We start from the raw sequence: 12,228 nt of genomic DNA on the forward strand, positions 1-12,228 counted from the left end.
GTTGCAAACGTGAACGCACCCTAAACATGCGGGATAATTACTGACAGCGTTTTCAATGACTGATGAGAATAAAGATTTAACGGATAAAAAAGGATTTGAAAAAACATTACAACATTATGCAATAAATGAAAGAAAAAAACCCAGCCCAACTAAATTTAGACTTGTCTACTAGACCATGACTATAATTATATAACAATGTAGCAGGTTCACACAATAGATTGACTGATGCAATTCAGATCACAGAGTATTCACGTATTATTGCCACCACTAATATAATTTGATGACATGATACATAATTAGCCGAAATAGTGTCCACAATATTTGATAAAACCTGCATATTGGCCCCTAAACCTTCCCTGATTATGGTCTTCACACAAAGAGAGGGGTACCTGGACCAGGATCATGTTTGACCAGGAGGACATGAATCCCCCTGCCCTCCCCCTTCTCATTCGTTTGAAACCTTATCTTATTAATATCTCAGCTCTGGGCCTGGACGAGAGGAGCAAAAACATGCTGCAGGCAGGACTGGGGAGGAAACTGAACCAGCTGGATATGGACCATAAGAGATGAGGAAAGCTGGAAGCCTGGAGCAGATAGGAAGTGATTTGGCCCACCGCTGCTGACCCACCAACTGGAGAGTGTCGTGGTTAAGGGTCGACACACTCGGGTACCACCCGATGAGGTCAGCTCCAGGTGGAAGGCTATGGTTTACCTTAGGCTTATCTCATTAATATCTTCCATAAAACATTATGTCAGAGCAAATTTCTTATTCAGAGACGACTGGCCCAATCACCCAACTGTCCAGTATCATGAGTCTTCTGTATTGACCTTATGATGATGAGTGAATTATATCTATATTACATGAAATGTTATACAGACATGTTCTGGTGAACTGATGATGACAGCATAGAAGGGTTGTTTAATTTCAATACTTATAAGTTGGCTACTTTTGTTTTGAAATCTTTGAACAAAATGTCAGGAAGGTTTATTTGTTTAGTATCGTTCTTGATGCTGCTGCTGTGGTTTCTGGCTTTTATTCACTTCTCTGTTTTGTACTTATTTCTAAACAATGGTGATTGTAAGCCTCTTTCAAGCTGGGCACATACTGTGCATGACACAATAATAAAAATCAAACAATCAAAGGAAGAAGCATAAAAAATGCTTCTTTCAAAAGAGTTAACTGTTGGTTTTGTTCACATGTGTCAGGAGTCCAGTCTGGAATCTTTGCACAAAAGAAAATAATCCGTGATCCAAAAAGAAGAAAAAAAAACTTTATTTCAAAAAGGTTTAGGTGTTGTTACTAATGTGCATCCGTCTGCTGTATTTGTGTTAGACCACATGAGAGTGGATTGCCTCAGACTCCGTCTGTGTTCCCCTGTGTGGGCTCCTTGTTGTCACCCGCTGACTCTGGGTGGTCCAGAGGCACCAGCCTCGCTCCTGCAGGGTCGGGGTTGCACAGTATCCAGTGGTTTTTGTCCTCCTCAGCTTTGTGGGTGTCCAAGAAGGTGTGAGCTGTCACCTCGTACTCTTTGCCATATGTGGTCCTGCAAGGAAACAACTGTCAACCCAAAGAACGACAGCAGGTGTGCACGTGTTGTTACATTACTTCTGGCTGCCATATTGTTATAATCCCTCTTCTTTTGACAACAACTGGCAGAGAAGAGATGGCTGGCCATTTTTGGGGGGGCTCTGATCTGACATCTGACATATTTTGGTCAAATGAAAGCTGCACATATCAAATAACTTTATATTGTATTTTAACATGTTTTTTTTGTGTGGAGTTCTTTTGAAAACATTAAACATACCAAAGGATGTGATCACCCATAACAGCAAGAGCCTGGTTTGTCTTGCAGTGTACGATCACCACCTTCATATCAGCCTGTCACAAAGAAAACAGAAAGTCTTCTGTATTATTGCACAAAAGGCTGACGCTGCAACAGTTAATCATAAAGCTCCAGTAAAGACTTACAGGGACAGGCTCACCCTCGTATTCAAGCCTCTCCTGTGGGTCAAAGTGCACTATCTTCCACCAGGACAGAAAGGAGCCCTCGTCCACCAAGTTCACCTCTTGCAGACGTGAAATCTTTGCACACTGCCACAACAATATGAGATAGACTTTGGTTTGTAAGATTTATGCATTTCCACTTTCTGAAGCATGCTCTGAAATGACACTCTTAAGTAAATAATACAAATTAAAACATGATCTACCTTTTGGAAACTTTTGATATCACTTGTCAAGTAAAGCTGAGGAAAGAAGACAATATAAAACATGTTAAGTGACACACTAAAGAAGCGATTCATGTGTTTTTTTTTCTTCTGAAGTATTCATAAATATAACGCAAAGTTAACATTTGATGTTCAAACATCAATTCACAGCAAAACTGTACAACTTCATTGAAGTTCACGTACTCCTTGGGCAAAGCCACTTGTGGTTGTCAGGGCAAAACTTTGCTCATAGAGCAGAGTCGATCCTTCAGGGCTGCCATCCACACTGCAATCACACAAACAGCGTTACAACTTCACATCTGAGACTTTTACGTTGACAGGTATGTTGATGTAGTTGTGGGTGTGTTTGTGTGTACCTGGTGATGATGAAGGCAGTGCGCGTACAGGGCAGGATCCCTCTTCCTGCACTGACTCCACAGGGGCTCTGAATGCCAGGCGAAGGAATCGTTATCAAATTGTTAACGTCAGCGTTAATGCTGACTGCGCTGCACTCCCTGTTTTCTCCTCCCATGTTCACCAACATAACAACGTCCCCAAAGTGCAACCGTCCATCATTTGACATCGAGAGATTCACCTGCACACATAGACAAGAACCATCAACCTGATCATTTACCATCGCCATCATCAGTGGGATATTATTGCTGTTGTTAATGGTGTTCTTAATTAGGTTAAACTCAATTCACCGGTCCGAGAATGTTCTGTTTGAGGAAGTCTCTTTTTTGAGGAACAAGCTCGCCTCTGTCCTTTTTCTCCAGATACGCTTTCTTTGCCTCCTGGAAAACATTTACAACGAGTGTTATTATATATGTGCTCACAACCTCACTACTGCTGGTTAAACAAAGAAAAGTTGAAGTACAAAACTAAACCAGAGGGATCATTTAAATATTGTCTTTGTTGCTCTGAACCCTTTGTCTTGATATACTGATTAATATGGAAATATATCATATTTTGTCCTCTGTCCTTTGTCCTTTGTCACTAAAATACCCATAGAGCATTTATTTTTACTTGTGTTTTTTTTTTAAAACCTGTACCCATAAAGTTTAAACCCACAAAACTTTATTTTACCTGCTGTTAGACATTGAATATACCAAGTATGTCAGAATGAATTTCAGGGAATGTTCTATGAAATTATACATAAGACATCTAGAAACCCATGGGTTTGATGTATTCAACTAAGGGTTAACTTCATGTAGCTTTGATGAAGAGCTGGAACAGGTCAATGCTGTACATGATACTGTACATGATACTGTACGTGATACTGTATGTGATACTGTATGTGATACTGTATATGATACGTATATAACAAGCTGAGATGATAGATAAAGGAATTAATAAGGTTATTGTATCATCATTAGTTATATTTTGTTATCTTTCTTGCTGTAAACACTTTGTCACACAAACACACACACACACACAAACACACACACACACACAGACACACACACACACAGGCACGCACACACAGACACACACACACACACACACACACACACACACAGACACGCACACACAGACACACACACACACATAGCTAAACTCTAGAAAGAGGGAGGTAGAATACAATTGAGATTAAATTCACTTTACAACAATGGGTAGAATTTCAGAAACATTTCCAGTCATCATCCGGCTGCAGAACAAGTGTAAACACGTGACAACAACCATGCTAATGTTTTACATCAGTGCAGTAATTTAAGTTGTGATGTTAACAGGCGGTTTTTAAGCAAATTTCTCCCGTAAAAAACTTTCATCTTTAAAACAAACCTCTTCCCGGAGCAGCTCCTCGTTCCAGTTTCCTACTTTCACAGTACTGCTAAATACTCTCCTCTGAGCCATCCTGCCTGTAATACTGTGCTATAATACTATACTGTAATACTATGAGACTAATGTCCTGTAAATATTTGTGTGCTCACGATATAAGTGAAGCTGCGTATAGTCCGTGTACGGGTTTCTATGGTAACAAGACAAGTTACGTTCCAACTTCTCTCAGTTCTCGCGAGGGGGCGCGCGAGTACAACATTAAGGTGAGGGTCATATGTTGTGTGATGAAAAATGTCACTTTAGGAGTTATTGACTAATTTCACTGTGTTTATGTACATATGTAAATGAATGTTGATGGTAAATGTCACTGTCTTTTAGCTGATGATGTAGAAATCAAGAGACTTGAGGTCTTATTAGCTGATATAGTTAGTTTTCTTTAATTGAAACATATATTTAAATATATATATCTATATAGATGTATATCTATCTATATAGATATATATATATCTGAAAAAAATAGTTGAGAAAAAAAAGTGCATTTAAAACAGAAAACAACACAGGTGTTATTATGAAAATAGGTTTATAACCAATAGGAAAGTAGAAATACATGCAAATGTTTCTGGCTATTTTATGATTTTTTAAAAAGGATTTAAAGATACATTTAAACTAATTGATATAACCGGTAAAGAAGGGCCTATTAATTCTCAATTTGCAACAATGAGTACGATATTTACCAGTAAGAAAAACTATGTTAAACATGTCAGAAATAGAAGGGTCAGTTTAAGGAGCGGTAAACTAAATGGATCAACAGATACATTTAAACAGCGGCTATTGAACAATAAGATCATACCCATCAACATGCATACAAGAAATATTTAGTTTACCTTGTGGTCTAGGCCACCTTCACGTGTTTTCTTGTTCCAGCCCTGAGTTGTGTTCCAGGTTCAGTATTGGAGTTTGTGGCCTTACATACCTGTGTCATGTCAAGTCCATGTTCTGGTCACCTTCTGGATTCCTCTGTCCTCGTCCACTAAGTCCAGCTCCACATTAAAGACCATCCTGGCCTGGACACCTTATACGCCACAAATCCCTGACCTGAACCCCCACACCTGACCCACTCCCAGCATCACCTACTCTCCTCATTCACCTGAGGTCTCAGGTGATAAATTCAACAACCTGCTAATGTTTTACATCAGTGCAGTAACATAAGTTGTGATGTTAACAGGCGTTTTTTAAGCAAATTTCTCTCTTAAAAAACATTCATCTTTTAAACAAACCTCTTCCCGGAGCAGCTCCTCGTTCCAGTTTCCTACTTTCACAGTACTGCTAAATACTATCCGAGCCATCCTGGCTGTAATACTTTGCTATAATACTATTCTGTAATACTATAAGACATTAAGATTTGCATAGCTTGTGTATCAAAGAGTTTACACACATGGGTCAAAAAATGTCCTGTTCACAACGGAACACCTGCCATTCATTTCACACAGCTGCTCCTTTGAAGGGCTTCTTTGCTCATCAAAGGAGCCTTCTCCTAAATGACGAAGGAAGAATAAGCCATAAAAGAATATAGCAAAGAAACACCCAGCATGAAGTAAAAGTAGCCATCAAAGGGGCCTTCTTCATTTAGGAGAACTGGATTCCAAGACACACCCACAACTCCAGCTTGGAACATAGTAGTCTAGGTCATCAGCATCCGAGATTTCAGACTCAGGATCAAGGCCGTTTTATTTTGTTGATCTAGCTATGGTTAGCTAGCTAGAAAAGAAGCTAGCTAGCTCTTCTCACTAGTAATGGATTATAAAATCAGATGTTCAAAAGCAGCTGTGTGAAATGAATGGCAGGTGTTCCGTGGTGAATACATACTGTACAGCAGGGGTCTTCAACGTTTTTCAGGCCAAGGACCCCCAAACTGATGGAGAGATGGAGCAGGGACCCCCTACTATATATATATATATTGTATAAAATTGTGTTTTATATTAAACTGGGCCTAGTGCCATGTATAAACATAGCTACCCTGTTATTGTGCATTCAATACTAAGCTATTCAAATAATACACAGGTTCATATATTCATGTTTTTATTTTAAACATGTGCAAGGTATAGGAGCTGCAGTGTGTGCATTGCTGACTGAAAGATAACGTCTTCTGCCTCCATTTATCCGTTCGCTACAATATGTTGGATTCATGTTAATGTGTATTTAAAGACATTTAAATTTGTGGGAATTTTTTTTTTTAAATATTAAAAATTGTCTAATCAACCAAAAATGTCTTCTCATTAGCATGATGCAAGAAACCTTGGACTCACAGACTGTGAACATACATGAACATAACCACACATGACTTGAGGTTTGAAGGGAGTGAATTCAGAAAACATGCGGTGTCCAGTGAGTTTATGTATAATCCTTCATAGTTCCTATAAATACAATATTCTGTGCTAAAATACTGTTTTTTAAATATGCAATTAGGTTCTAAGAGCTGCAATCCAGACTGAATCTGTCCATGAGTCTGCTACTGACTTTCCCTGTCTGTCTGTATGTGTCAGTGGCCACTGGCTCGGTCTCTGGCTCCAGCGCCATTAATGTGACTCAGTTTGTGGTTTATTTCCCTCTGCGAGTCACTGTCATACTCCTCTTCGTCACTCCTGTCGTCGCCCTCCAGCTGCAGAAGAAGACGTGGACAAAAGTGTCAGAGGACGTGACAACTTGATAGAGATTTGCCACGGTTTCATTAAGAATACCATTCAACACACCTTGGAGAAGATAAACTTGTAAACCATTCGTGAAATGAGAAAAGCCCAGTAGAGGTGCAGCATCTGCAGAACCACCAGCATGACGTTGAAGAAGTAGTAGCCAAAGAAGGGAGGGAACCGCTCCACAGGGTAGACCCATGTGCAGTGGATAAGCCTGGAGAAAACATGCACCTGTATCATCTTCAAACTAAACACCAGAATCACAATCCTGCCTCATGTCGTGTCTGTTTATCTCACACACTTACCAGAAAGGAAAAATGACGAGTCTTGTCGCCATGAAGAGAACAGTAAAGACCACAAACATGGCGTTCGAAGTCTGGTGCCACTTGGCATAGTTGAATACTTTTGCCCCCTGTGACACAAAAACAAGGAATAGAATCAAGTTCATTTTTTTTTGTTTTTAAAGTAGCCAGTCAATAAGTTACAGCAGGTAATGTATCTGTTTCTATTTTGTTTGCATATAATGATAACCCTCATATTATGTGGACATTTTAGTATGTACATACATTACACAACTCTTCAATTGAATCAATGCAAATCAAATGCAATGACAACAGCCCAGCTTTCTCCTGCTGGTTGAAAGGGGGAATAATCCTTGACTCGTCTGTCTTCTTCCCTCAGGTGTGTCACGTATGTCAAAACCAATAAAGAGGGGACGGGGACATTGACCCTTTCTTGTATCTCTCTTTGCTGCAGCAGTTGTGTGTTTTGTGCAAACTTATGATTTAGGGTTATGTGATGTTGCTTCTTTTGTTTTCTTTTTTGATGGGGCCAATAAGTCCTACATTTGAAGCTTAGGTTCAGATCGGGTGTTGGTTTAGGTCAGAGGGAAGACATCAGATTCGACAACCTCTCGTCTGTGTGACTTCCCTTCTTTTGTGGATCTTGATTGGCCAATTGGTTTTTTACACGTCTTTAATTATAGACACAGAGTTTTTGCTGATGAGACATGAATTATGAATAGTGTATAATAATGTATGAACTTTTAAAATATGAAATAAAAGCATATGCAACTTAATTTCAGCCTTTTTATTAAACAACTAACTTGATCAAAGCTACACTTTAATCTTCGAAGTTACTTTACTTTTTTGAAGATGGGTTAGGGTTGAGTAAAATGGATTTTATCTGATTCTGTGAGAATTCTAAATCTCAGTTATCAGCTCACAAATGTAAGAACAGCACTGACCTCCAGCAGAATGTCGGCAGAGTCGTGAACTGCCATCACGAGGGTCCCGATACGGATGTAGTTGGAAATCCAGGAGAAACTCAGAAGAGTCAGAGTGGCTATATGATGAATCACCTGCTCTCTGAAGTCCTGCACACACATACACAACTGGTTAAAATGCATATGACACCGAGACACTTTAAAGTTCCTGCAAAACTTTGTGAATACTTTAATCCATAATTAAAATGATAAAATCAATAAGAACATTTAAAAAAAATACTACAACTATTGAATCAGTGTATTCATTGATTTTATACATACATATGTGTGTACTAAGATTCTCAGTCATCCACATCATAGTAATCCAAGACAAGTTGAATCGAGCACAACTGGATGTAGATAGAAGAAAGTAGAAATGCATTTTAATGGCAGGTGAGATCAGTAGTCTCAGAGATATTAAATACTTGGGTCTCCTCACCAGCCATTCAGAACCGAAGGTGGCTTATTAAATGAGAGGTGAAACATTTTTCAAGTATCTACAGTCCAGTTGACCTCGATTCGACCTTTTCTATACGTGCTCACTTACTTTCCGCTTCACATCAAATGTGAGGCTGAGGAGCAGAGACAGGTAGAAGCCCATTTCCAGGAGGTAATACCAGTACTGAGACGACAGCATGGACTGCATGGACACATGAAGCACACATGTGTAAACGTTGAGTACTGTAATATCATGTAAGACATCCTAATAGTACTGGCAGAATTACTTACCTGTTTGGGGAAACCTGCCCAAACCTCCTTCAGATTGTAAAGCCAAGGTTTCTACAGAGAACAAAAACAGAGGGAGAGGAGTGTATGGTTGGAGTCGTGGTGTAGTAACAGAGCGTGAGAAAAACCCTCATGAAATCAGTCGTGCACCAAAATATGGAGGCAAAGGTGAAAAGTTAAGAGATAAAAACAAACGAGAAAAATGTCCCCTAGCAGCAAATCAAAAAGTTCATGAAATAGAAAAAAATGTATACCATAAGAAATAAACTCTCTCGTTAACAGTCATCATGATACAGGATGGAAAAAAACTACTTACATCATACAGAGCGAGAACTCCGCTGACAAATGCGAAAAAATAAAATGAACATCTCCAACTGTTGACGGAAGAGAACAATAATGTCACATATTTACACACACACACACTTATATCGTTGTACAATCACACATAACAACACACATACACACACCTGGCCTCACAGAACCTCTTCCGAAGCCCCGGGCGCTCCTGGTTCCTCCTCCTCCTGAACCAGACCTGAATGCTTCTCTCTGACCAACTCGTCTTTTTACATAGTGACCTCACATCAGCCTGAAACACAAGGGAAGAGACTTTAATACACACACACGCAGTCATCATCAAAAATCCAGATTCATCAGACCAGGTTGGGTTTTTCAGGTCTTCCACCAGTGAGACTGTGCCCGTGCACTGCAGCAGATCTCGTCTCCTACTGTTGAATTCTGTCCACCTCAAAGTTTGACATGTTTTTTTCTAAGATGCTCATCTGTTCACCTGTTTTAAAGAGGGGTTATCTGGGGTGCCCTAGTTTTTCTTACAGCTACAGCCAGTCTGGTCGTTTTCTAAGTGGATATTTATTTTATTTTTTGGGTCCATTCAGAGAAAACTCTGTGAAGATTGGAAATCCTGGATCAGCGCTTTCAGAAATGCTCAAACCAGCACACAAAAACTGTCTGATATGATCCAATATCTGAAGCTCCGGACCCACATCTGCATGATTATATGTGTTTGTTACACTGCTGCAGGTGTTAGTACCTTAGTAGTACACATGGGTTGATTCACAGCATGTATGAACAAGACACAACTTTTTGTTTTACATTGAAAAGGCTCTTTAACAAACCTGTGATGGAACCCGTGCTTGGTGGCAGAAGTAGTTTTCTAGGGTGGGGTTTGGTTCTGCTGTCTGACGTATCCTGTCCCTGATCCCCCAAACATCAGCCAGTGGTGTGGCCAGATACCTGTGACACACACACACACACACACACACACACACACACACACACACACACACACACACACACACACACACACACACACACACACACACACACACACACACGTAACATTACAGTAATATTATATATTAAGTATATTTGGCATAACACAGCTTTGTGTCCTCCATCTAAACACAACAGACGTGTTTCTTTAGGCAACCAACATTGCTACAAACAGCTTGTGCAACTTAAATCCCAGTGTTTTGAAACCAGCTCGCACACAGAGCACAGCATAATCTCACCTTTCAAACACATATCTGACTAGAAGCAGGCAGAGGGCACAGGGCAGAGCTGCGTAAAGTTGAGAGGCTTTAGCGTAGACACGACCTTCACTGTCCTCCAGATCCGACCAGGAGACGTTTGCCGGCAGCCACAGACGCTCCCACCACAGCCACTCACCGACTGTCTGCAACATGCTGCTGGCAAACATGAAACACACCCACGGAAATGTATCAAGTTTTACAACTGTCATGCAAAACAATGTGTTTCATACTCAGGATTCAGGTATTAAATATTTCAATGATTATAAAATGTGCTATAAATCAATAAAAATATGTATTTGTTATTTTTATTTTATATCATATTATTATTTATTGTGTATTTATAAATTTGATAACATATTATTTATTTCACAGTTTAAATTCAATATAATTGATGAACATTTACAAACAAGTGAACCTTATATTAAAATAGATGTTTTTTTTTTCCTTTATGAAAAGTCAAATCTTCTCTTGAATAAGATTGAGATGAATATTAATTTTTTCCTCATTCACTGCAAAAACCTGTATCTGCTTGACAAAGTTATTGTGACTCTGTTGCAGTCAAACCCCCTTAAAAAAGTATCATTCACATTGGACACAGGCCGGCATGATGAAGCAGCTCGAGCTGTGTCCCATGAGCCTTTACAGCCAAATATGCACCACTTGAATGTGCAGTGCCAATTCAGCAGTTGTGGCCACCATGACTTCCAACCTCCCAGTGCGACTGCTATCTGAGCATGTGGGGAGTGAGGAGCAATTCAAGGCGATGGAGATTAGAGAGAAAGTAAGAGTCCTTCTTCTCGTGGACTCTGCCCATAACAGCACATAGATAAAAAAGACATGTTATCTGAGCAGTTAGGGAACTCCTTTCAAGATAAGCATGAATTATCAAGAGATATTTACTGCCGTTCTTTAATTCGCTCAGTGAGATCAGTATGTCATACTAGTGTGTGTCTGCACCTCGATAAGCCAGCATGGGAGAAGGAGCACTCATACCTGCAGGCAGTGTGGACTGAAGTTCCAACAGAAGAGAGGGACGCTGAGACACAAGAAAAGACGGAGTGTGACAAAAATCCACCCGAGGCTGAAGTAAAATCTGGTGTGAAACCAAAGCAGGTCTCTTTCTTTTTTACTCTGACTCCAAGTTCCTGATTACATCCCTCTCTGTAAAGCCATTCAGAGCACATATCAGGGAGAGTAAATGTGTGCACATGCCATGTATACAGACCCACTCACCTTCAGTATATCCACAATGCGTTTTGCAGGGTCCTGTGCAGCCAGTCTGTTACTCATACACTATATACACTACACGTATCCATAAGAGATAACAGCCCTGTTAGATCCAGTAAATCCACTGTTACAGCTTTTGTTGAGTCGTTTTCCAAAAAAGGACTGACAATAGCTTGAAGATTAAAAATTAAGGCAAATATTTACTCATGAGCTAATGCTTTCTCACACAGGCTCCATCGAGTGTGTTGATTCTGGAGCTTTTGTGTGGCCGCTCACCTGTTTCAGAGAGAATAGGATCCTGCCCTCCCACTCTGTCTGCTCCGCTGATCCCACCCTTGCAGTCGCAGCACGTCCTCAAAGGTGAGGTTATGTCTGGGCACTGGAAACTCCTGACTGCTCTCACAGTCCTTTTGCATTTGGAGTTGTAAATCCTAAGCTGCGGCAGTCGTGTGGGGATTGTTTGCATACCCTCACCTGCAAGAATTCCCTTGGAATGCTGGGAAGACCCCAACAAAGGCTCCATTCACTGGTGGGGCAGGAGGGGGCGGAGGAGGAGCCAGTTATGGATATGGCAGAAAAAGGGAACTTTTGCACCCAAAGAGAGTGTAAAGCATCACTTTGCATAAATGGCAACAAATATATAAATACATGCAAACTATCTCCCTGCTCAGTTTCTAGGGGAAAACAACTTTATTTCTGTTATAAATAGTTTTCTCTCTCCTTCTTAGTGATTTTGTAGCAAAAATGTGACATTTCACATGGATACAAATGTAAACAACACATCACT

At 40.1% G+C, this 12,228-nt stretch overlaps 2 protein-coding genes across 3 annotated transcripts; both read right to left on the reverse strand.

Annotated features, from left to right (window-relative positions):
* Positions 1–1,249: 1,249 nt before the first annotated feature.
* On the reverse strand, positions 1,250–5,402 carry cfap161 (cilia and flagella associated protein 161). 2 transcript variants are annotated; one of them, XM_035157367.2, is made up of 8 exons: positions 5,262–5,402; positions 2,910–2,999; positions 2,583–2,800; positions 2,410–2,491; positions 2,209–2,244; positions 1,970–2,092; positions 1,806–1,879; positions 1,250–1,544 (listed from the first exon to the last, which is right to left on the reverse strand). In XM_035157367.2, exons 1-8 carry the CDS (start codon positions 5,328–5,330, stop codon positions 1,355–1,357), a joined length of 882 nt encoding a protein of 293 aa, XP_035013258.2. In that variant the 5' UTR covers positions 5,331–5,402; the 3' UTR covers positions 1,250–1,354. The 2 variants fall into 2 exon arrangements, with proteins under 2 accessions (XP_035013258.2, XP_035013257.2); XM_035157366.2 differs by lacking the exon at positions 5,262–5,402 and adding an exon at positions 3,988–4,199.
* A 1,033-nt stretch (positions 5,403–6,435) lies between these two features.
* On the reverse strand, positions 6,436–10,366 carry cers3b (ceramide synthase 3b). The gene is made up of 10 exons (XM_035157243.2): positions 10,194–10,366; positions 9,798–9,915; positions 9,132–9,250; positions 8,981–9,038; positions 8,668–8,718; positions 8,486–8,578; positions 7,921–8,049; positions 6,980–7,086; positions 6,735–6,888; positions 6,436–6,643 (listed from the first exon to the last, which is right to left on the reverse strand). Exons 1-10 carry the CDS (start codon positions 10,364–10,366, stop codon positions 6,524–6,526), a joined length of 1,122 nt encoding a protein of 373 aa, XP_035013134.1. The 3' UTR covers positions 6,436–6,523.
* Positions 10,367–12,228: the final 1,862 nt, after the last annotated feature.

Source organism: Hippoglossus stenolepis, chromosome 5 (assembly GCF_022539355.2).
Source record: "Hippoglossus stenolepis isolate QCI-W04-F060 chromosome 5, HSTE1.2, whole genome shotgun sequence".
Taxonomy (NCBI): Eukaryota; Metazoa; Chordata; class Actinopteri; order Pleuronectiformes; family Pleuronectidae; genus Hippoglossus; species Hippoglossus stenolepis.

Excerpts from the sequence above, each read along its gene's own strand:
- cfap161 (XM_035157366.2), bottom strand. The coding sequence starts at position 4,059 with ATGGCTCAGAGGAGAGTATTTAGCAGTACTGTGAAAGTAGGAAACTGG. Across the intron at positions 3,000-3,987 it reads AGGAGCTGCTCCGGGAAGAG|GAGGCAAAGAAAGCGTATCT; the intron begins GTTTGTTTTAAA and ends AATGTTTTCCAG. Across the intron at positions 2,801-2,909 it reads AACAGAACATTCTCGGACCG|GTGAATCTCTCGATGTCAAA; the intron begins GTGAATTGAGTT and ends CTATGTGTGCAG.
- cers3b (XM_035157243.2), bottom strand. The coding sequence starts at position 10,366 with ATGTTGCAGACAGTCGGTGAGTGGCTGTGGTGGGAGCGTCTGTGGCTG. Across the intron at positions 9,251-9,797 it reads AAGCACGGGTTCCATCACAG|GCTGATGTGAGGTCACTATG; the intron begins GTTTGTTAAAGA and ends CTTGTGTTTCAG. Across the intron at positions 8,050-8,485 it reads CATTTGATGTGAAGCGGAAA|GACTTCAGAGAGCAGGTGAT; the intron begins GTAAGTGAGCAC and ends ATGTGTGTGCAG.